At 43.1% G+C, this 25,191-nt stretch overlaps 1 protein-coding gene across 1 annotated transcript in view; it reads right to left on the bottom strand.

The window, feature by feature from the left end:
• The window catches only part of dnah6 (dynein, axonemal, heavy chain 6), a 91,579-nt gene that overhangs the window by 15,153 nt on the left and 51,235 nt on the right, over window positions 1–25,191 (bottom strand). Inside the window, exons 50-65 of the mRNA XM_072669699.1 lie at window positions 24,201–24,443; window positions 23,369–23,536; window positions 23,054–23,289; window positions 21,658–21,919; window positions 20,427–20,550; window positions 19,752–19,948; window positions 18,046–18,249; window positions 13,852–13,977; window positions 12,244–12,408; window positions 9,281–9,348; window positions 8,446–8,626; window positions 6,554–6,733; window positions 5,428–5,661; window positions 1,881–2,016; window positions 1,542–1,714; window positions 256–446 (exon numbers count right to left, since the gene is read on the bottom strand). Of these exons, the coding sequence (XP_072525800.1) occupies window positions 256–446; window positions 1,542–1,714; window positions 1,881–2,016; window positions 5,428–5,661; window positions 6,554–6,733; window positions 8,446–8,626; window positions 9,281–9,348; window positions 12,244–12,408; window positions 13,852–13,977; window positions 18,046–18,249; window positions 19,752–19,948; window positions 20,427–20,550; window positions 21,658–21,919; window positions 23,054–23,289; window positions 23,369–23,536; window positions 24,201–24,443 (2,888 nt within the window). The remainder of the gene's footprint in view (window positions 1–255; window positions 447–1,541; window positions 1,715–1,880; window positions 2,017–5,427; window positions 5,662–6,553; window positions 6,734–8,445; window positions 8,627–9,280; window positions 9,349–12,243; window positions 12,409–13,851; window positions 13,978–18,045; window positions 18,250–19,751; window positions 19,949–20,426; window positions 20,551–21,657; window positions 21,920–23,053; window positions 23,290–23,368; window positions 23,537–24,200; window positions 24,444–25,191) is intronic.

Raw genomic sequence — 25,191 nt, forward strand, 5'->3', positions numbered from 1 at the left:
GACTAGTGTGGTTTGCACATACAGGAGCCTGTGGATACTGAGCTGAGGTGTGTACCCGAGCCTGGGCCGCTGTGTGCTAGTGCATGTACGGCTCCACATTACAGCACTGTATGGCCTTTATGTTTTATGCATGTAGTAACATGTGAATGGCTGAGGAGAGAAAGGATGGTTTCTATATTTCTCATACAGTCCATTAGCTCCCAGAGTTCTGGGCGGAGGTGGGAAAAGGGGTGGGGTGTATATGTGTGTTCTTGCCTGTCCAGGTATCCCCTCTCCTTGGCGAACCTCTGGAAAGCCCCCATGGGGTCAGAGCCAGTGCTGAGGATGAAAACCAGTGGAGTGGAAGGCGACATGTCTGCGTACAGGGTTGCCAGATCCACCGGGGGATTCTCAACGAACTGCTTCCCCAGACTCACTATCACAAACTCGGTCACTGCAAACACGACCTGGGAACACAAAGACAAGAAGAACAAGGGTCAATTCAACCAACCAATCAACAATGCAATGTTCAAATAAGCGGATTTCTGGATTTTATATAGACTATTGTATAGATTCTTGTGGATTTTATGCAATTTATTCGCACATTAATTTTATAGATTATTTTGTGGATTTCTGTGGATTTTATGCAGATATTTTTATATTTCTTTATCATTATTTTGCAGAATATATTTCATAGATTTTTTGTGAATTGTTTGATTATTTTTCTGCAAGCTAAATATATATTTTGTCAATTTATTTTTTGTTTATTTTTTTGCATTAGGACATGTTCTTCACTTCACTTTTAAGTAGTTACATTAAAAAATAGTAAAGCACATTAAAAGATTATTTTTTTATTGATGTATTTATTTACTAAAATAAATATATTTATTTATTACACTTTATATTGAACATTCCTTCTATAAAAGATGTTAGTTCTGATCTCTGCTGTAAGTTCACCTGTTTTCCAACACCAATTCCAGTATAAATCTTATGAACTTATGAACTCACTCCATAAGGTACACACACACACACACACACGCCCAAGTATGTCCCTAATAATGCACTGCAATATCTGCATTCTGCATGGATACACACAACTCCACACACTAAAATAGCTGCTGCTTAATAATAAAAGACATTAGACCCGGCACCTTGTATGCATGCAGCACAGACTGGGCGTATGTACAGAAAGCTGATCCACCTCTGTAGCTCCAACAGAAAAACTGGACAACAGAAAACTCCACATAGACCTGATTATGTCCACCATATGGTGCCACACTGGGTTACTGGAACAGCTAAAGTATGCTGCTCAAATGCCCTTGATTTCGGAAGAATCAATGACAGAACAGTTCAACAGAAGTACACCATATGGACAAAAGTATTGGGACACCTGCTTTAAGTTGTTAAGTAAACTTAAATAGTCTTAATACATTTCCCACCATTTGGGTGACAGTGGGTGTGAAGTGCTTGCACCCTAAAGACTGCCACCTATGCTGTAATTTCTAGACTGTGGACTTCACATTTCTTTCAATAAAGCTTCGGCCGTGTATCTCCCTCAATACCTTCTCCTCACTGAAGCTCTTGATGAGGATGAGTTTCTGAAATGCTCCAAGGCGCTCGTTCCAGTGACCTCTGACCACTGCCTGCTGTGCAGGGGGGGTGTCCTCTGAGTATGGAGGGAGGTCCTTCACATAGCCCTCCCACTGCTCCGGATTGACGGTCACCTCCAAGCGCCCTGCAGAAAGGGAGAGACAGAGATTATGTTTTAAAGTTTCATAGTTGTGCTTTTACAATGTGTGACCTCGGACCAACAGGTCTCCTAGGTTTTGCAGACACAGCAGTGATGAACTGAACAGTAATGAAAGCTACATGAGCGCATCAGTGGTAAAGGGATGGCATACCCAGTTGTACGGTGATGGGTGTGGATATGATCTCCTTCTTGATGCCTCTGAAGCAGGGCAGCCTGGTCTCCAGATCGCAACACGTCTCCCAGACAAAGTCAGACAGCCATGGAGCATTCGGCTTCTCTGACATCTCCTAAAGAGAGACAGAGTCAGAGAGAGATAGAGAGATCGAGGGTGACTGAGAGGCTGTGGGCTAATGTAACAATGTGATATTATCATTAGAATTGATTAATAAAACTCATTTGATTAATAAAACTTTCCATTTTCCAATGTCTTTTATGGCTAATTAGTGGTTTCTAATCAAATATGTATGTTTACTTGTAAAATTAACGATAGAATAGAATATTTTAGAATATTTTTAGAATATTTATAACAGGTACAATTTTTTTTATTACTTATTAATAATATTTTTTTTTAATTATAACTTTATTATAAAAAAAACATATATATTATATAATAATAATAACACTATTTTATAAACTTTTTTTAAATTAAAATTTGTTGTAACAAGTGAAAACTGAGCAAAGCACCCACACACTGTACTAACTCTTCTCAATGTCTGAGTCCCGTCACACCGTGCAGGTATTTATAGCCCCAGCATCCTCGTGCAGCGCCATCTGCAGGAGCCTGGAACTAATACCGCCTTCAACACTAGGCAAGGTGCCTAATGTTTGTCCGGGAAGCTTATATTAACACACCGCTGTATCTCCAAAATTTGGACCAATAATTTGCGTGGTTAAACACAAAACCTTTGGTGCATTCTGACACTAAAATACAGGCGAATTGATGGGGAATTATTCAGATATTTACTTCACTGAATTCAACAACTATGCAAATTCAAGTCGAGTCTAAAAACACAGGCTCCAATCTGGGCTCTGCTGGCTTAATAATGGTGCATGCTGCTTGGCCCCATGATGATTGCCACTTGCACTGTAAGTTAAAGACTTAGCTCTGATAGCGCTGTTTCCAACCGTCCACAGAAACCAGCATGTTCTACACCAGTTTCAGACAAAAACTAAATATTCAATCATCATGAAACATGGCTTTCTTTGAACATTCCAGTACAGTTATCTCAGCTCTGATTGGTTAAGTAGGGAAGGACGCCGAAGGGGGAAATCTCCACGGTGGCAGTCGGGGGGAGAGGAAGTGACAGATGGCTGGTTTCATCGTTTCTCCGAAACAAAGCTCGAGGAGGGATGGATGATGACTGTATCACAGTGTGCTTTAGTAAGTGAACCAGTGGGAACACACTGTGTCACACACATGCACACACACACGCGAGCGAGCGAGCAGAGAGCACAAGCCCAGCGGGGACGGAGCTAAAATAGCAATCTGCTCCACGCGTTCATTTAGCAATTAACTCAATTACATCTTATTCATGACTTGGGTGTGTAGGAGTGTGTATGCTGGGTTTATTGGATTTGGCCTCTGAGCTTGTGGAAAAGGTAAAGAATGGAAAAGGATTGTTTTAGGAATATTTTAATTATTAATAATGTCATCTACAGTGAGTCCAAGAAGTATTTGATCCCTTGCTGATTTTCTTCGTTGGCCCACTAATAAAGACATGATCATTCTATACTTTTAATGGTAGATGTATTCTTACATGGAGAGACAGAATATTAAAAAGAAAATCCAGAAAATAAATCTAAGGAATATATATTAATTGATTTGTATTTCATGGAGTGAAATAAGTATTTGATCCCTTAGTATTCATTAGCAGTTCTGGCTTTTACAGACCAGTTAGACACTCCCAATCAACTTGTTACCTGACCTGAAGCCACCTGTTCTCACTAATCACTTGTGTGAAAAACACCTGTCCACAGAATCAGACAGATCACACAGATTTCAAGTCTCCAACATGGGTAAAACCAAAGAGCTGTCACAGGACCTCAGAGTCAGAATTGTTGACCTTCACAAAGCTGGAATGGGCTACAAAAAGATTAGTAAGGTGTTGGATGTGAAAGTAACAACTATTGGTGCAATTATCAGAAAGTTTAAAGAGTATAACATGACAATCAACAGACCTCGGCCCGGTGCTCCAAAGAAGATTTCGCCTCGTGGGGTGGCAATGATGCTGAGAACAGTCAGAAATCGTCCTGCAACCACTCGGCAGGAGTTAGCAAATGACCTGAAGGCAGCTGGGACCACAGTTTGCAAGGAAACAATTGGCAACACTTTGCGCAACAATGGATTCACATCCTGCAGTGCCCGAAAGGTACCCCTGCTGAAGAGAGCACATGTGGAGGCGCGCCTCAAGTATGCCAATGATCATTTGAAAGATGAACCAAGTTATTGGGAGAAGGTTTTGTGGTCAGACGAGACCAAAATTGAACTTTTTGGCCTCAACTCCACCCGCCATGTGTGGAGGAAGAAAAATGCTGCCTATGACCCCAAGAACACTGTGCCCACCGTCAAGCATGGAGGTGGAAGCATAATGTTTTGGGGGTGTTTCTCTGCCAAGGGTACAGGGCTACTTCACCGCATCACTGGGAAGATGGATGGAGCCATGTACCGCACAATCCTGAGGGACAACCTCCTCCCCTCTGCCAGGGATCTGAAAATGGGCCGTGGTTGGGTCTTCCAACATGATAACGACCCTAAACATACAGCAAAGGCAACAAAGGATTGGCTCAAGAAAAATCACATTAAGGTCATGGAGTGGCCCAGCCAGTCGCCAGACCTCAATCCGATCGAAAATCTATGGAGGGAGCTGAAGGTCAGAGTTGCCAAGCGACAGCCCACCAACCTTCATGATTTAGAGAGGATCTGCAAAGAAGAGTGGGCCAAAATTCCCCCTGGTGTGTGTGCTAAACTTGTGGTTAACTACAACAAACGTCTCACCGCTGTGCTTGCAAACAAAGGCTTTGCCACTAAGTATTGAGTGTGTTTGGCAAGAGGGATCAAATACTTATTTTCCTCATTGAAATACAAATTAATTAAAATATATTCTTTAAAATTATATTCTGGATTTTTGTCTTGATATTCTGTCTCTCCATGTTAGAATATATCTACCATTAAAAGTGCAGAAGGATAGTGTCTTTATTAGTGGGCAAACAAAGAAAATCAGCAAGGGATCAAATACTTCTTGGACTCACTGTATTTCTAGATGTGATAGGGTCTTATTAGCAAAAAGTATTTGGACACCCAAAATCAAGGGTACTAAAAGTGATGTAAGGATGTTGGATGATCATCACCCCCATCTCATCCCCAACTCCTCAACTCATCTCAACAGTACTGGATGGAGCACCATCCATCTTCCACTGCTCCACAGCTCAATGCTGGGGGGCTTTATACCCCTCTAGCCCACCCCTGGCATTGGGGTCATGTTGATCTGCTAAAATCTGTCCTATTCTATTGGCATTTCTTTGATAGCTATACTTTGCATATTTCTTGCATATTTCATACAAAAAGTCACGGCTCAAAGTTTTGAAGTTTTTGAAAAAACAAGGGCAACAAAAAAAGCTCACTGGATTAATAAACTGGAAAATCTTCCCTATCGCTGCATCTTAACATGCATATTCATGACACTAGTGCCGACGCAAACCTTGTCCATGCCTCCAGCTCCTCTGAGGAAGTAGAGCCACTCTTGCGGAGTGATTTCCCCTCTCTGCATCATGATCTCCACACACAGCATGAAGCTGTAGATGGTCTTGTGCTGCTCGAAGAGGCCGCGGGACACGTTAGTGTAGGAGCTGAGCAGAGTGCTCTCCAGCAGAATCTGCAGCCGCACGTTCAGGTCGCTCTGCTGCTCCGCCGCCTCGATAGTGCCATTGAACAACTGCCCCACAATACACACACACACACACACACATAGACATTTCAGTGCCTGACATTGCTTTTTAGCATTGGGTTCGGTCAGGAACAAAAATTTGCCTCATAAACACACTGAAAAGACTAGCTCCTGACGTGTCTGGTGTGAAGGTAACAGCCTAACAGCTGTTTAGCATTGTGCTAAATACATACATCACATGACCTGATGACATCGGATATGCTATCCTAAGCTAACACACCAGATAGTCACGATACAGATAACAAAAGGAAATGTAGAAGCACAGTTTAATACAACATAATAAAATGGGCCAGGTTCCTAAAACTGCTAGATTTACCTGGATGATAAAATTCAAAAAAATCTAAAATTTGACAAATTTGCTCATTTCTAAACGAACATGCTTTACTACTTACTAATATTTACTAATATCTGGTACTACTGCCAGTAGTATTAGTGATTCATAACTCCACACCGCCACACAAAAAAGTTGCACATGGATGAACCAGACAATAAATGCCTCGACTAAGATAAAAATAATAATAATAGTGTAAATATTATCTTCTATAAAAGCTTTTAGACTTATTTGGTCTCACTGGCAGGTCTTGAAACGCTATGATACCCCAGGTGGTGCAGCGGTACCTCATGCCCCCATTACTTATTTTTGCTGTATTTTAAGGTAAACCTCAATCTCTTTACCCATCTGCAACAGTTGAGGTAAGGGGTAGACAATCAGTGGATCTCTATTGGCACTCTATTCCTTTAAGAATTCAGTGATATGCAAAAGTTTGGGCAACCCTGGTCAAAATATCAGAAGAGCAGAAGCAGCGAGCAGAAGGAACGTCCAGGTGATGCAAATATCAAAGCCTTATACAGTATCTACAGCATGTGCAGTGGGTGCTACCTGTTTGAAATACTTGAGGGAAAACTGGTACATGGGGTCAATCTCGGACAGGCTGGCGATGACGAAGTACATGACGGAGCCACGCGTGGCCACGGGCCGATACTTTTCCCTGGCTGTGTTTATCATCAGCTCTGTAGCCTCCGCCTCCTTCAGACGAGATTTGATGGCCTCTGACGTTACCTGCCAGACACACACACACACACACACATCAGCGTGGCTATTTCAGTAATGTGTTACTCTTAGCTCTGCCATGCTGAAAGCTCATTAAACTGCTAGTTTGTCAATAACAAAGACGGATGGGTTCACCGGCAAGGCGAATGAATAGACGCGAACAGCCTGCTCAAGAAACAAGGGCAACAAATGCTCAAGCTGATATGTGATATGACCAGGACAGAGTAGATGTGCTAGCAGTGCAATTCATAAAATGATATAATATGAGTATTGACCATCTCACAAAGCAAATCATCTCTAACTGATGAAACCATGACGATGAGTTCCGTGTTTCCAGTAACTGGATCCGAATCCAGTAGAATCTAGTAGTGCTGGAATCCAAGGAGATTCACAGCATGAAAGTGCACTCTGGGTTTAAGGACGATCAGTGAGGCTAAATGGACGAGCAGAGAAGGGGAGAATTTTATTAGACAGAGGACAGAGATTCATCACTCAAGCCATCCATCTATCTATCCATCTGGCCTCCTCTCCACCCACTGCACTACCCCTCCTTCATCCCCACATCACTCTGTCAGGGCAGTGGGTGGGTGACAAAGTGAGATGCAATCTCAGTTCTCGCCTTCAAACACACACACACACACACACACACACACAGAGAGCAGGGCTGTTTAAATTGTTTAGTGGGTTTTCTGGACACATCTGAGGTAAAGCTGCAGGCAACAGTTGGACACATCTCCTAGTATGACAGGCTGGGAAAACGCACAGACGGGGACACAGAGTAAATGTATACACACCGTCTCTGGCTGTGAGACAAAATGGACAAGACTCCACATACTGACAGAGGTAAGACTCTCAAGACACTGACAGGCGAGAGAGACAGGACTCTCAAAATACTGACAGAGACCAGAGAGACAAGTCTTAAAATACTGACAGAGACAAACAAGAATCAAATAACTGACAGAAAGACAAGACTCAAAATACTGACAGAAACCAGAGAGACATATGCTTGACCTAGAGAACTGAAAATTCTGACAGTGAAACAACTGGCCGACAAGTAATGAGAGATGAGACATGCGAAATACTGACAGAGAGACAAGATTCCAGGAATACTGACAGAGACAAGACTTAAAAAACTGACAGAGACACGAGATTCATATAAAACTGACCGAGACAGGACTTAAAAAACTGACAGAGACACGAGATTCATATAAAACTGACCGAGACAAGACTTAAAAAACTGACAGAGACACGAGATTCATATAAAACTGACCGAGACAAGACTTAAAAAACTGACAGAGACACGAGATTCATATAAAACTGACCGAGACAAGACTTATAAAACTGACAGAGACACGAGATTCATATAAAACTGACCGAGACAAGACTTAAAAAACTGACAGAGACACGAGATTCATATAAAACTGACCGAGACAAGACTTAAAAAACTGACAGAGACACGAGATTCATATAAAACTGACCGAGACAAGACTTAAAAAACTGACAGAGACACGAGATTCATATAAAACTGACCGAGACAGGACTTAAAAAACTGACAGAGACATGAGATTCTTAAAAAAGGGACATGAGAGAAAGAGATAAGACTGATACAGGCAAGACTGCCAGAGACAGAGCAAGAGAGAAAGGCAAGAGAGACATTTCTGGTCATTCTGTGATGAAAAGTGGACAACAAAGTGCTGCTGCTCCTCTGTCCTGAAACTAACTTTTGACTCCTGCAGAGTTTGAACGAGCTCCTGGTTGTCAAGGATGTTGCCTTCTGAGGTGAAGAGCAGTTTGAGGATGCGGTCTTCGATGGCTTTCAGCTGGTTACGGTCAGCATTGATGCGTACAATCAACTGGTTCCTCTGCTCCTCCAAATCTGGACGCTCCAGACGCACCACGTCACTGCAGAGATGGTAAACGACACCAACGACAACAAGACTCTATTAGAAACCCCAACCTCGTACTTCCACTCACTGGCCACTTTATTAGAAACGCCAAACTTGTACTTCCACTCACTGGCCACTTTTGTCATTCCCTTCTCCACATCTTTCACCATTGGTCAGTTTCTGGCTACTGGACTGTTCTTGACCAGCTATTATTTGGGTAGCTGTAGTGCCACTGCCCTGTGTGTGTTACTGGTGTGACTCAGGCACAGTCATTTCGCTGGGGTGTCCCTGCTGGGTTCAGACTGGTCTGTCACCCACAAATACTCAGATAAGAGCAGCTCTGTGGTCAGAAACTGACCAGTACTGAGTATGAGCAACACAAGCAGTGCATGAAACTGTACAATAGCAGGGTGGAGGTACAGGCTAGGGGTTTAAGATGTCACCGAACACTTATGCCATAGACTTTAGCTGATCCCAGAGCTTAACAGGGATTAGTTCTACCCTACGTTTCTAAAGCAGATTACATGAAGAGCAAGACACTCATTACAAAGTGCTCTACATCCTTTGCCTCTGGATTCCTCTCTGTGACCTAAGACATCAAACTCGCCCGAAAACCGCTGTTTAAAAGCATTATGACGTGGTTAGTTAGTAGTAGGTATCAGAGGCGTACCTGAGAAGCTGGTCCTCCAGTCCCGACTTGGTCACAGTGAAGTTGATTATGGTCACTTTGATGCAAACCTGACAAGAAAAGAGAAATCTCATTACACAGCATCTACATTTCAAGCTTATTTCACAGGGCTGTGCAGATAGTATCAGCCCATCATAACTAAAATGACTATCATAACTAACTGCTAAGCGCTAACCACAGCAAGCAATGAGTCTTCAGACACCTTAAACGACGCAGCAGTTACTTGTGGTGGCGTCACAGGGTTGTGGGTTTGATACACAGTTCTTAAAAGCTGCCACTGGGTTATGCGTTAGACACCTGGGTCCGCCAAGCTGCCACAACCACCACAGGGTTGCAGGTTTGATACCTGGGTACTCAGCAACCATGCCACTTTTGGGCCCTTGAACAAAGTCCTCTGTACCATAGCATTCATAGCCCTGTAACACTGTAGCATAGCTGGCCTTGCTCTCTGACCTCAGCTTTTTAAGCTGGGATATGCAAAGAGATAGCTTCCACTGCCACTACAGGGTTGTGGGTTCGATTCCCAGGTCCACTATGCTCCCACTGTTGGAGAGACCTGTCACAGAGTTGCGGGTTTGACTAAGGTATGCCACTGCCACCTTAGGGTTGTGGATTCAATAATCAGGTCCACTAAGCTGCCACTACCATCACAGGGTTTTGGGTTTGACACATGGGGTGCCACTGCAACCACAAGGTTGTGGGTTTAATACTCAGGTCTGCCAAGCTGCCACTGTTGGGTGGGGTAGGGTTTCACAGGGTTGTGGATTTGATACTTTGGTCTTCTAAGCTGCCACTGCCACCACAGGGTTGTAGGTTCGATACCTGGGTACTCAATCAAGCAATTCTTCCACTGTCAAGCCCTTGAGTAAGGCCTTCTTCACCGTCCCTGCCTGACCCTGTGCTCTGACCCTGGGTTTCTAGGGTAGTTAATTTAAGGTGGGATGGAAAAAAACAGTAATTAGCTGGCACATAAGAAGCCAAGTTTAGTCTTTGAAAATGAACAAGGCCTTAACACCAGTCAGTAAAGGGTCCATCCACATACTGGAGTGCTGTATGTTAGCATGAGGCTATATGCAACTGTGCAGATAAGGACAGGTACAAGCCAGCAAGGAATACAGCATTGAGAGAGGAAGCTCTTAGTGAAATTAGCTGTAAAATTATTCATGAGATTGTTTTGTGCTACACAATATTAGGCATCTGTTTTTTGGCTGGAGCTCCAAAATCAATATATTACCAGCTTGGGTCATGGGACCACGTCTAGCTGACCTTAAAACCAGTCCCAACCTGCAGCACTCTATGGTTTGGATGCCCTTTCACAGGGATGAAGCTTACACAGATATGCTAATACCATACATCAGTTATTTCATGAAAACAAAACAGAAACCACGGGGGGACGAACATTTGCATGGGCTTAAAAGCTGCAAATCATGCTGGTATTCCCATAGACAGCTGTTCGCTGATTCAGTGTACAATACAGTATTATTCCCATACACTTGTAGAACAGCCCAAAGGCAGATACAAGACCCTCTAACAATTTATACACTGGCCATTAAATCCTTTAACTTCTTAATAATAATCCTGTTATTAATGCAGAAAATGATATAAAGAATTTTGGTTACAGTTTAGAACACACAGGGCTCTATTTTAGGGCCTATGAAGCTGATGTTAATTTTGAGAGTAATGCTGTTAGGAAGGTAAGGAACAGAAGTGTAGGCCTAACTACAGGGTTTAAGGAGTTAACTTTTGCTGCTTCAGGGATTCTGTAGCATGGCTGACCACAGTGTACTAATCTGGGATATGTCCATATCTATCCGGATATTTTTTAACTCATAGCCCCCCCCCCCCAATCTTCAGGGGTGTTTTTCTGAAAACAATGAGCCCAAAAAAGACTCTAAAAGGCTTGTGTCATTATGCCAATACCTCACAAAGTGTGATTTCAAATTCCTCAAGGAACAAGTGTAATGGCCAAAATAGAGCTAAATACAGAAGACAAAAAGGTCAGGAAAGTTCGAATCCCAAGCCATACTGCTTTGCCATCAGCAGCCGGAGTCTGAGAGAGCACAGCTGGTCTTTTAGGTTTACTGAAAAGGGGAAACAATTTATGAAATTATATAAAAAAAAAGCTTGCGAGATCAGGGCAGCCCAGCTGGAGGTAGGGCAGTGTGTTGGCAAGAACCAGGCGAAACGATTAGTATCACAATACAGAGGTTACAATTTAATATATAGCAATATATTGCGATACTGTAGACTTGGTGATTTATTGAGATTTTTTTTTTTTTTACAAATTTAATTGATTGACAAACATCCTCTGAGTAAAAGAAAAGTTGACTTTTTATCTAGTCATAACAGTGGAATCTGAAGACTGCATTCCAGTAATCTGGGTTTTAACACCACACAAAATGAATCACTGTCACCAATCTTTACATGTAAACTACTGATTACAAAAAAATACAGTGTCTGAGAATGACAAAAATGACAAAACATAATATCGCAATACTTCGATATACCAATATTTTCTTACACTCCTAACAGGAGGTACTAATACCACGCAAAGCTGATGCCAAAGTCTTTAATGAGCAAGCCTAATGGCCAAAATAGACCTAAACCCAGCACAAAGCTGATGCATGTTTTCTAATAATAACAAACTATCATACAGCAGGCCTCCTTAATCCCCCATAATCTTTCACACAGACTTAAAACCCAATCTGTACAAGAAAAAAGGTTTAAATTCACCTTAAATGCTGTTTTTGTGTGGACAGGGGCTTAAGGCTTATAGTTGGTGGTGAAAAAGCTCCAGTAAACCTAAAAGAAACCTTTTCAGGCCAAGGATGAAAATCATGCCGAGCGCTGAAGCTAAATATATAAGTATAAGCACTTTGCTTTTCCTTTGACAGGGCAATGCACACACTCTCCTACTTAACTGCCATACACACACACACACACACCTCTGGAAGGTAGTGGGGGTTGGCCATCTTGGTGGTCATGTAGAAGCGGAAGTTTTTGTCGTAGTCGATGTCGGAATCGCCCAAGCGGATCAGCGTCCTTCCACCCGACACGAACGTCTGCTTCAGGAGAACAGGTTCGAGGGCAGGGTCCAGAGTTTCTTTCAGCTGTACACACACACACACACAATAAAATAATTATGTCATGAACAAATCTCGGAGACATCTTTTATTATTAAAGGACAATCTAAAAACACACTGCCAATTATTGGGGCTTCCCCCCTATTATTCATGCTTAGACCCCTAAGATTGCCACTTTATTACACTATATGCCCAAATGTTTGTGGACACCCCATCAGCTACCTGAAGCTGCACTCACAGCTGACACACAGCTTGTCTAGTTCCTGTAGAGAAGTACTGACCAACATAATATGACTGTCTGGAGCAGATCAACATAAACCATGTCTAATGCCAGGCACTGAGCTCTCTGGAATAATGGTTGGTGCTCCATCCAAAACCTTTGGGATAAGTGGAAGTGAGGTGGGATGGTGATCATCCCACACTTTGACCTCACTAATACTCTTGTTGCTGAATGCAATCAAATCCTCATAGCAATGCGCCTCCAAAATCTAGTAGAAAGCCTTTTTCCCTGGACAGTAGAGACGGTTCCTCCAACAACAAGCAAACTCGTATTTTAATACCCTTGATATCGAAAGAAACAATAGATTGGAGTCCCAATACTTTTGTCAGCCAAATGGTTTAAATGGACACAAACTGTAATTAAGGATGACGCTGATATGATGCCTAGTATTAACATGTATTATTCATCCTGGGTGGTCAGGACCGGCTCTCGTTAACCGGCTCTTGTGTTTAATGTTTTTCCATCACTGGAATAATAAAAAAACACTGCAACCAGCAAGGCAACCAATCTCATCCCTCAATCAGACAGGAGTCAAAAGCAATCAATAACACTATTGCCTAATTAGTCCACAATACTGTGTCCAGTCTAAACCAATCACGTCAAGCCAGTGACGGGCCTAAATTTTGAGTTATCAGAACAGGCCAAATTTATAACCATCTAATTCAACATGAAATTGGATTATACACCGATACAGCCATAATATTCAAACCGCTGACAGGTGAAGTGAGGAACACTGATCATTTGGTTCCAGTGACACCTGTCAAGAGGTGGGCCAAATCAGGCAGCGAGTGAACAGTCCTTTTGGAAGAGACATGTTGGAAAGAGTCCACCAAACTGACTGTGATGGCTAGGCGACTGGGTCAGAACATCTCCTAAACATCCAGCATATGTTGTGGGGTGCTCCCGGTACACAGTAGACAGTACATGAACCAGCAACAGGGTCATGGGCACCCAAGTTCTAATGGAGGCCCCACCTCACAACTTACAGGACTTTCTTTTGACAGCAGTTAGCACAGTTAGACACAATCAGAGGTCTTGGGGTCTTGTCCATGCCTCGATGGGTCAGAGCTGCTCTGGTCTACCACAGTATTATGCAGGTGGTTTTAATGTTATGGCTGATCGCTGTAGAGTATATTGTACATTAATGTCCAGTTATAAATAAAGTGACCGCTGAGGAGATCAAACTTCACCTCTTCGAGCAGAACGGGCATGCCCAGACGGATGGCGTTCTCAAGCGTGCGGAGGAAGCCGGCGTCCGTCAGCTTGATGACCTTCAGGCCGTTCTTTGTTTCTTTGGAACGGATCCAGCGATTTGCCTGGTGCAGGAGAGATAGGAGAACAGGAGATGATTAAAAAAGCCCCTTGTGAAGATGGACTCTCATACAAATAGCACTGAGATATGCACACAGCTTCATCAGAAATGCTGTGGGTGGTCTTACTCTTTCACCGTGACATAATTTAATGGCGAATCGATACATTTCCATCCAAATCAGCTTTGGACGGATAGAAAAGCAAAGCTTAAGCACAGTTTGATAACCTGGTTGCTATAAGAGAAGTTAGAGCTCTAGGTTGCTGATCTCAGGGTTGTGGGTTTGATACCCGAGTACGCCAAGCGGTCATCATTGGGCATGTGAGCACTTGACCATCATTTATTTATCATTATTTATACACTCTAAAGAATGAAGCTGCAGGCTCAGAGTGCCTCAGTGGTTTAATGTACTACCACTATGGCCTAGGGTTGGCTCAAGCCCAAGCCTGGCATTAGGCACGGTGCCAATAGGTTCAATAGGTTTACCTGCTCCAAAGAGTCCTATTCTTTCGGGAATTCATTATATCATTATATGTTAATTAAAGGTGTCCACAAACATTTGGACATAGTGTATGTTAAAAAAAACACCTCTGACCATTTTCTGCTTAAAAACACTGAACATGTGCTTCGGCGCAGACTCAGGTGGAGTCCTAGGGCAGGCAGACATGTGCCAGAAGAAGTAGAGTTCGAAAGGTCAGGCGGAAAGCCAGCGTTGAGACGGCCGTGAGGTCATCAGATGTGAACGGAGGAGATAAAGCTGCCTGACCAGGCTGAAGTGTCAGAACTGTCAAGGGAAACAGTGAGCTTGTGTGTGTGTGCGCTACACAAGATGCGAAGGATGTGACAGTGGGCTCTTATATAAAGAGTCTGGGCCAGAGGAAACACTGCTGAGATGAAGAGAGAAGTGTGTGTGTGTGTGTGTGTGTGTGTGTGTGTGTGTGTGTGTGTGTGTGTGTGCGCAAGATCAGAAGAGAATGTGCCAGAGAGGATGCCAGCAAGATGAGCTGAGTGGAGTTGAGATCAGGGCAGTATGTAAATACCATGCGGCAGAACCGATGTGTTAGTGTGTGTGTGTGCGCACTTCCAATCTCTCTCCCAGAAGAGCCGCCAAGAGTCCCAGGAGAGATAAAAAGATGGAGGGAAGGAAAAACTGAAAACGACAAGGAGCCAGGGGAAGAGGGGGGCAATCACAGTCAGCTGTAATGAAAACACAGGGAAGCACAGAGGGGGCCAAGCATCTGTATGCTAATACAGTGGCAATGCAGGGAACCCAGCTGATTGTGTTCTGGGCTACTTTCTACCTCTAGTTCTGTCACTGTTAGGAGACAGCACTGTCTCCTCCAAAGCAGAGAAAGAAAGGCTAACACCACCCCCCGCCCCCCCTGACCTGATAGGTAGTCCATTAATTATTACTACTACTTTTATCCTTTTACTATTAACTTCCTGAAACTGCCCTTTTTCACTGCAGTGGCAGAGTTGGGTTAAGTTTCCACCAGTTTCAGACAGACAGACAGAACGACAAATAGGTAGAAAGACGGTATAACAGGTAAATAGATACACAGATAGATGGACAGACAAAAAGACAGACCCATAGATAGATAGACAGACAGATAGATAGATAGATAGATAGACAGACCATAGATAGATAGACAGACAGACAGACAGACAGACAGACAGACAGATAGATAGATAGACAGACCATAGATAGACAGACAGATAGACAGACAGACAGACAGACAGACAGACAGACAGACAGATAGATAGATAGATAGATAGATAGACAGACCATAGATAGACAGACAGACAGACAGATAGATAGACAGATAGATAGATAGATAGATAGATAGATAGATAGATAGATAGATAGACAGACAGACAGACAGACAGACAGACAGACAGATAGACAGACAGACAGACAGACAGACAGACAGACAGACAGATAGATAGATAGATAGATAGATAGACAGACCATAGATAGACAGACAGACAGACAGACAGACAGATAGATAGATCATAGATAGACAGACAGACAGACAGACAGATAGATAGATAGACAGACAGACAGACAGACAGACAGACAGACAGACAGACAGATAGATAGATAGATAGATAGACAGACAGACAGACAGACAGACAGACAGACAGACAGATAAAGACCCACACAGCAAGTTTGAAAAAGTTTGTTCAGCAGTTCTTGAGTTGTTGATCCTGGAAGGAGAAGCAGAAAGAGAAGCAGTAGAAGAAGGAGAAGAAGGAGAAGAAGAAGGAGAAGCAGTAGAAGCAGTAGAAGAAGGAGAAGAAGGAGAAGAAGAAGGAGAAGAAGAAGGAGAAGAAGCAGTAGAAGAAGGAGAAGAAGAATAAAGAGAAGCTGTAGAAGAAGAAGCAGAGGAGAAGAAGGAGAAGCTGTAGAAGAAGAAGAAGGAGACGCAGTAGAAGAAGAAAGAGCAAAAGAAGAAGCAGTAGAAGAAGAAGCAGTAGAAGAAGGAGCAGAAGGAGAAACAGTAGAAGGAGCAGAAGGAGAAGAAGGAGAAGCAGTAGAAGGAGCAGAAGGAGAAGAAGGAGCAGAAGAAGAAGAAGGAGAAGCAGCACAAGGAGCAGAAGGAGAAGAAGGAGCAGAAGGAGAAGCAGTAAAAAAGGAGCAGAAGGAGAAACAGTAGAAGAAGGAGCAGAAGGAGAAGAAGAAGAAGGAGAATCAGTAGAAGGAGCAGAAGGAGAAGCAGCAGAAGAAGGAGAAGAAGAAGAAGGAGAAGCAGTAGAAGGAGCAGAAGAAGAAGAAGAAGAAGCAGTAGAAGGAGCAGAAGGAGACGCAGTAGAAGAAAGAGAAGAAGGAGAAGAAGAAGCAGTAGAAGAAGGAGCAGAAGGAGAAGAAGAAGGAGAAGCAGTAGAAGGAGCAGAAGGAGACGCAGTAGAAGAAAGAGAAGAAGGAGATGCAGTAGAAGAAGGAGCAGAAGGAAAAGCAGTAGAAGAAAGAAGAAGGAAAAGCAGTAGAAGGAGAAGAAGGAGAAGCAGTAGAAGAAGGAGAAGCAGTAGAAGGAGAAGAAGGAGACGCAGTAGAAGAAGGAGAAGAAGGAGAAGCAGTAGAAGAAGGAGAAGAAGGAGACGCAGTAGAAGAAGGAGAAGCAGTGGAAGAAGGAGAAGCAGTGGAAGAAGGAGCAGAAGGAGAAGCAGTAGAAGAAGAAGAAGGAGACGCAGTAGAAGAAGGAGAAAAAGGAGAAGCAGTAGAAGAAGGAGAAGAAGGAGACGCAGTAGAAAAAGGAGAAGAAGGAGACGCAGTAGAAGAAGGAGAAGAAGGAGAAGCAGTAGAAGAAGGAGCAGAAGGAGAAGCAGTAGAAGAAGGAGCAGAAGGAGAAGCAGTAGAAGAAGAAGAAGGAGACGCAGTAGAAGAAGGAGAAAAAGGAGAAGCAGTAGAAGAAGGAGAAGAAGGAGACGCAGTAGAAAAAGGAGAAGAAGGAGACGCAGTAGAAGAAGGAGAAGAAGGAGAAGCAGTAGAAGAAGGAGCAGAAGGAGACAGTAGAAGAAGGAGAAGAAGGAGACGCAGTAGAAGAAGGAGCAGAAGGAGACAGTAGAAGAAGGAGAAGAAGGAGACGCAGTAGAAGAGGGAGCAGAAGGAGACGCAGTAGAAGAAGGAGAAGAAGGAGAAGCAGTAGAAGAAGAAGCAGAAGGAGACGCAGTAGAAGAAGGAGAAGGGATAACTTTGTGCGCACTGTAATGAAGGTCCTTAGCTGTGGCTGGTCTAGTCACAACTTTAGCTTAAGGAGATCATTATGAACTAAGCTAACTGATTAACCATGTAAAACACCACACCTGTGGTATAGGAGGAGTACACTGATTTTCCTGCCACTCCACATTCTCCTCTCCACATCAGCTTCTACTCCACACAATCCCAACTACCTCTGGAGTCTAATCCATAATTCATCAAACTGCTGCTCAGAATTAGAGCTGAACCCACGCTCCCACACTCTACTCACGCTGCAAAAACACAGGCGGGATAGGGAAATAACGAGTCATGCGTCAGCCGTCTCACAGCTTTCGAATGATGTAAGAACACTGCGCTCTGGGAGGGGTGACGGGTCACCTGATCCTGAGGGTCGATCATGAGTGGCCAGCGGCGGCCGCGGGTCACAAGGATTCCGTTCTCGGTGGAGACGTTGTCTCGAGGCAGACCCTCTGCATTCCACTGACGGATCTCGTAGGGGTCCCCCAGGATTCCTATCAGACTGAAGTTATGACTGATGGGGATGCCCAGCTCCTGACAGCGCGAAATCCACTGCTCTATGAGCTACGCATAAACACACACACATACATACATACACACACACACACACATACACACACACACACACATTCGTTTTTATACAGTTTTGAGGTGTTCAAGGAACATGACTCGGACTTTCCATCCTACTGAGCATCTGTGAAACCTGCTGGACAGACAATCCGATCCATGGAGGCTTGTTACCAGATACCACAGGTCACCTTTAAAGGTCTTGTGGAGTCCATGTCTCGACAGGTCAGGGCTGTTTTGGTGGGATAAGGGGGACCTACACAATATTAGGCAGTGGGTTTAATGGCTGGTCGGTGAATAAACTAAAGTTAATAATGATTCTATCAACCACGCAAAGGCTTTCTATATATGATATATTTGGTCCATATATGGAAACTAAGCTCCTAGTTTTTAAATGTAGAAAGTTTCTAATCTTAAAGTTTGTAAACATTCAACACGTAAAATTACACAGAAAAGTTCACAAACTAGAAATAAAAAAATAGACATTTTAGATGTAAAATTACATAGAAAGGTTACATTTACAAACTAGATTTTAATATACACTGAAAGTCTAAATGTAAAATTACATAGGAATTATACACCTAGAAATGAAACAATTGTAAACTGTAATCTACAAAGACATTACTAATTTAAAACTACATAGAAAACATACCTTCTACGAAAAGTAGAACAAATTTACAATTGTAATATTAGACATTCAAATTTTAAAACTACATAGAAGTGAAATTTACAATCTAGAAATGAAATAATTTTTATAATAACTTTAATATACATTGACATTCTAAACATAAAACTATATAGGAATTGTAAACTTACAAACTTGAAATTAAAAAGGTATTTAATAATTTAAAACTAAAACTAAAATCTGGACATTCTACAAAATGGTAAAAATTGCTAATTAAAAACTAGAAATTTAGAAATTCCACATTTAAACATTTAGATTTTATAAACATAAAAAAACACATTACGTTATGATTGTGCTATGAAGGTCACTAGGAGGGTTGTCTATGATGTAGGACACTGCCCACTCTTTCTTAAAAAGCATAAAAGTCCTTTTTTGTCTGCTGCACCATAGAATTTTTGAGGGAATCTATGGACAAAAGTTTTGCAATAAGTTTAATTTCTGAAGCTGCTCAATTTTTCAAAATGATAAAAACAAAAAACATAAAATCTTGAACTGTAATGTAAAACAGCTATTTTTGGCCCAAAGTTGGGAAAGGAAGATCTTAGTAATGTTTATTAAATACAAAACCTTACACCAAGCACACATCGGGGCACAATATATTTAAATTTCAGTGACATTCTTACAGTAATTGTAATTTAAATAAATGTTATATAGCAGGCAGCGGGGGATTTGTGTATCTTTTTTTTGGTTCATGCATCATATTATAATAGTATTGCACATGCACACCATATTGAAGCGACAGAGCTCTATGGGTGTCTTCACAGGACAAAAAGTTTGATGTACACACATACACACACACACCATCAAACATTACCAGCTGTCTGTAGTAGGAGGTGAAAGCTCCGTAGTAAGCCACACATGCAGCAGCAATGAAGACGTTCCCGATGACGTTGTTGATCTCCTGCTCAAACAGAGTGATGCTCTCCTGCCAACGCACCTGCTCATCCCCCAGAGCCGCGGTCAGCTTTCCAGAGCGGCCCAGCCGAGCCTCCGTCAGAGCCATGGTCTTAGCTGCCCGCACACACACACACACACACACACACACACACACACACACATATATATATAATATAAAAAATATCATATGTCCAAAAATTTGTGGACACCCTTTCTAATAATTGCAGTCAGCTACTTTAAGTTTAACGCATTGCTGACACAGACCTAGTCTAGTCCCTGTAGAGAAGCACTGCCAATAAAATAGGACTCTCTGGAGAAGATGAACATGAACCTATTGGCAACATCCTGCCTAATGCCAGGCGTGGGCTAGAGGGGTATAAAGCCCCCCAGCATTGAGCTGTGGAGCAGAAGAGGAACTGTGTTCTCGGGAATGATGGTTGGGGCCCCATCCAGTACTTTTGGGGTGAGCTGGGGAGCTAGGATAAGGTGAGGGTGGTGATCATATCTTTACTGGTTTCTCCTCGGCATGGTGCCAAGTACCCTTTCTAGAACTCTCTCTCCCTCTTACTCTACCGCTTTCACTGTCTCGTACCCAGTGCCTCTTTCTCAGCCAGGCTGGAGTCGAAGTGTTCCTGCAAAACTTTGATTTGATTCTCCACCTCCTGCAGCTTTGCCTGCTTCTCCCGCAGAGTCGCCATGGTAGCATCTAGCTCCGCCTGAGAAATAACAAACCATATAAACAAACCACATAAACAAAAAGATATCAGGACAAACACAATGACACCAAACGCTGCAGTCTTGAGAACAGGCAGGCAGGTAAAATCCAACTCTGCATAAAAAGTACATAATCTATATCATCATATCTGAACTATTCTCCTATCCATCCATCTCCACTACAGAATCTGAACTGTTCCCTCATCCATCCATCTACACTATAGAATCCAAACTGTTCCCTCAGCCATCCATACACATTATAAAATCTAAACTCTTCTCTCATCCATCCAGCTATACAACATAATATGAACTGTTCCCTCATCCATCCATCTCCACTACAGAAACTGAACTGTTCCCTCATCCATCCATTTCCACTACAGAATCTGAACTGTTCCCTCATCCATCCATCTACACTATAGAATCCAAACTGTTCCCTCAGCCATCCATACACATTATAAAATCTAAACTCTTCTCTCATCCATCCAGCTATACAACATAATATGAACTGTTCCCTCATCCATCCATCTCCACTACAGAAACTGAACTGTTCCCTCATCCATCCATTTCCACTACAGAATCTGAACTGTTCCCTCATCCATCCATCTCCACTACAGAATCTGAACTGTTCCCTCACCTATCATTACACACTACAAAATAAAACCTCCCTCATGCATTATTTTATAAAACAGCTTATTTATCCAAACATATTATAGAATCTGGACTGTTCCCTTATCCATCTATCTATACTACAGAATCTGAACTATTCTCCTATTCATCCTTTTACAATAAAGAATCTGAACTGTTACCTCATCAAATCGGCTATACTATAGAATCAAAACCTTTCTGTCATCGACCTATCTATACACTGTTCTCTCACACATTCACTCTGTACTACAGAATATGAACTGTTCTCTTATTCATCCATTTATACCAGAGCATTGTAACGGTTCTCTTATTCATTTAGCTGTACTAGAGAATCTAAACTTATCCCTCTCTAATCAATCTAATCAATTCCACAAAATGCATTATTCTATCTCCACCCACTCATCCATCCATCTATCCATCTCAGTCAGAGCTCAACACTTCATTATAGGCTAATTAGAACTCACCTGGGCAGCAGCCAGTTTCTGACGTTTGGGCCCGACCTCTTTGAGCACTCTGGAGTAGAGGTCCATGGCCCTCACCCACATGCACATGGACTTGCAGGCCTTGGACACCTTCTCCACTTTCTCAGGGACAAAGTCGGGGTTCTGGATGTAGCGCTGCAGCTTCTGCAGGATCTGAGGCTTAATGTTGTCCTTGTCGTACTCCGTCAGCTTCCTCAGAAAGTTAGAGTCACCCAGCACATGCTTGGCACTGGTCCAGTCCGTCCTGTGGATAACCAGATCACATGGTTGTGGGTTTGATACCCAGGGTTGCTAAGCTGACACTGCTGGGCCTATGAGCAAAACACCTTACTCACCACGCACACACACACACCAACATGCAGGGTCCCACTTTATCACACACATACACACACCTGCAGCGCTGTGCAGGAATCCACTCACTGGTTACAGTCACTCACACACACACACACACACACACACACACACATACACACATCAACGCTTGCTGTGGGAATTCTATAAAGCTTACGACCACACTCACACACACGCCCTCACAAATGTCACTGCAAGCTGTTGAGCAAAATATTGAGAGCCTCCGTCACACACACACAGACACCTGGATCACAGTGTGGGGAATCACTTGATGATTACAGTCACACATTACTCACTGGTGAAGAGAATGTACACACACACACACACACACTGCTACAGCACTGCAGGCACACACCACTCAATCCTGATTGACCTCTATTCCACAACTGATCTTAAAACTTCATTGGTATGACTGGGACAGTGTTGGCATGCTTTAGGTCACGGTTTAGGTCAGAAACTACAGAGCGGCAGCAATTTGTTTCCACTGGCAGGTTTAGGTCTGACCCACCTTGCCTCTCACATGGTGTTCCTCAAGGCTCAGTTCTTGGCCACTACTGTTTGCTGTATATGCTGTATAATACTAATGGGCAGTGCAATTAGAGAACGGCCTTCAGTTCCATGGCTATGCCGATGATGACCAAATTTACACACATACTAGACCTTCAAAAGGACTCCCACCTGCTGCTTTGATCTGAACTGACTGAACACTATTTCACAGGCACGTGGTGTCCAGAGCAGTACCAGTCACTTCCAGAAAGCATAACAAGGTGGGAACTTTAAGAGATGAATGCTAATTTAGCATTAGCGTCACTATGTATGTATGTTACATTAGCGTCAGAGCTAGCAGGGTCATGTTCCCATGCTGGGTTTTACCGCACTCTAGTCTGTACCCCTGCTATCCTGTCCATGGCTGTGGGTTCGATTCCCAGGTTTGCTAAGCTTTACAGGTTTGACTCTTACAGTGAAATATTACAAAATGTTGGGTAATGGTGCTCTTCTCTATTCACACACACACACAGGCACTCACTTGCTGTTGAGCAGGATGCACACAGCCTCCATGACGGTCGTGACGAGGTCAGGCGGCTTGGTGAACACGCGGATCTCGGAGATGTCAGCTTTGTCCAGCGCATCCAGAGCCTTATTGGCGCTTTCCAAAGCTGGGAGGGCCTCATCCAAGTCCCGCTGGGCATCGTCAGCGATGGCCTGCGTCTCCTCTGCCTTTACCTTAGCCAGAGCCTCGTCCTCCTTCACCACGTTGCGCACCTGGAGGTGAAAGATGCGTGTTGGTAGTGCCATATGAAGTACATATGAAATTAGCACCAGTGCTGCTACGATTTCTGACCTGGTCAGCTTTCTTCTGGTCAACGGCCAGTTTCTCCATAAGAGCATTGACGTCAATGGACTTCTGTTTGAGGACAGGCTCCAGAGCAGATAGGTCAATCTTCATCTTATCTACCAGCTCGTTGGTCTCCAACAGCTTAGTGAGGCCGTTCTTCACTCGATCACGAGCCTGCCTCCCACAAACACACATTCAATTTAAATATCAAACATTATTCATAATTTATAGGATGTGTATGAAACCTATGTTGCTCATATACTGCAACCGAATGTGCTGTGTTGTTGGGTTGTTGGGTCATAGCCCTCAGCAATTTTGAGCCACATAGTGAGGTTGTAAGGACATATCTCTGACTTTTGTGTAAGTGTAAGCCATGTGGTTAGGTTGTGGGGTTATATCCCTAAAGCCTGTGTAACTGCAAGCAAGGTTGTGAGGTTGTAGGGTCTTATGCCTTAACATTTTGTAACTGTAAGCCTGAGGGTGTAGGTCAAATCCCTAAAGCAGACAGTGAGTTTATAAGGTTATATCTCTTAAGCTGGTTGTGTAAGTCAGGTTGTGAGGTTGTAGGGCCATATCCCCAAATCTTATGTCATTGTACACCAGATTATAAAGCTGAAGGTCATATCCCTTAAGCTTGTCCAACTCTAAGATAGGTTGTTGTAAGGTTGTAGAGTCGTATCCCTTAAGCTTGTCCAACTCTAAGATAGGTTGTTGTAAGGTTGTAGGGTCGTATCCCTTAAGCTTGTGCAACTGTACACAGCACAAAAAGGTTGTAGGGTCAGTTTCATGGTCAGTGTTGAAAAGTTGTGGAGTGAAGTTCTGGGTGCATGACCCTCACCGCCTCTAGCTGCTGCCTCTTCTGTCCCAGCATGCTCAGGTAGAGGTTGATCAGCTCCAGGTAGGAGGTCGGGGTGGTGTAGTAGCGGCGACGGAGCTCCGAGTAGAAACGCTCAGCCATGTCGGTCACGCTCATGTGGATCTCCACGCACATTTCCGAGAAACAGAGCTTCATCTCCTCACTGCCAAACTCCACATTCTGAAAAAAGGTCTGGGACACGGAGAGGAGAGCCTCATGTGGCCACTGAAAGAGAGAGAGGGAGGGATAGTGGCAGAGATAAAAGAGAGTTTATGATTAATAACTTTGCTAATGATTCTGCCCTTTGATCCATATTTTGCTTAGCAGTAATAACACTTATAATATTCATGCCAATATAATTACATGAACTGGAATGAACTAAAGGGAAAAAGGAGTGAGGAACGGACACAGACTGAGGTTGTAGGATCTAGGACCACACATGACCTTAGGCATGGTGCCAATAGCTTCATGTGGATCTGCTCCAGAGAGTCCTATTCTATTGGCAGTACTTCTCTACAAGGGCTAGACAAGCCGTGTGTGCATTGTCAGTAGTGTGTGCAACTTAAAAGTAGAGGTGGTGTCCACAAATATTTGGACATGTATTTTACTAACAAACACTGAAGGGTCTGAAACCACACACTGCACCACTTTTTACTACCAACGTGGGGTTCACCTTGAAACAGACGCTGTGTGTGTGTGTGTGTGTGTGACAGAGAGAAAGAGAGAGAGAGATACAAGTGTCCACACAAGTCCAAATATGAGCTGCTATAAAACAAACAGTATGAGGCAAACTGAGTCTAACGTCTAGTAAACATACACATCCACACACACACACACACAAAATAAGTGCCCCCATAATACGTCCCATAATAAGTGTGTTTAGCTGTGTGCTGTGAGAGTCCTGACCAATCACAGCTCTAGACGAGTGTTACAATATAATACTAGCATGGTGTTTCATTTACTATGCTTCTAT

Source organism: Salminus brasiliensis, chromosome 24, assembly GCF_030463535.1.
Source record: "Salminus brasiliensis chromosome 24, fSalBra1.hap2, whole genome shotgun sequence".
NCBI lineage: Eukaryota > Metazoa > Chordata > Actinopteri > Characiformes > Bryconidae > Salminus > Salminus brasiliensis.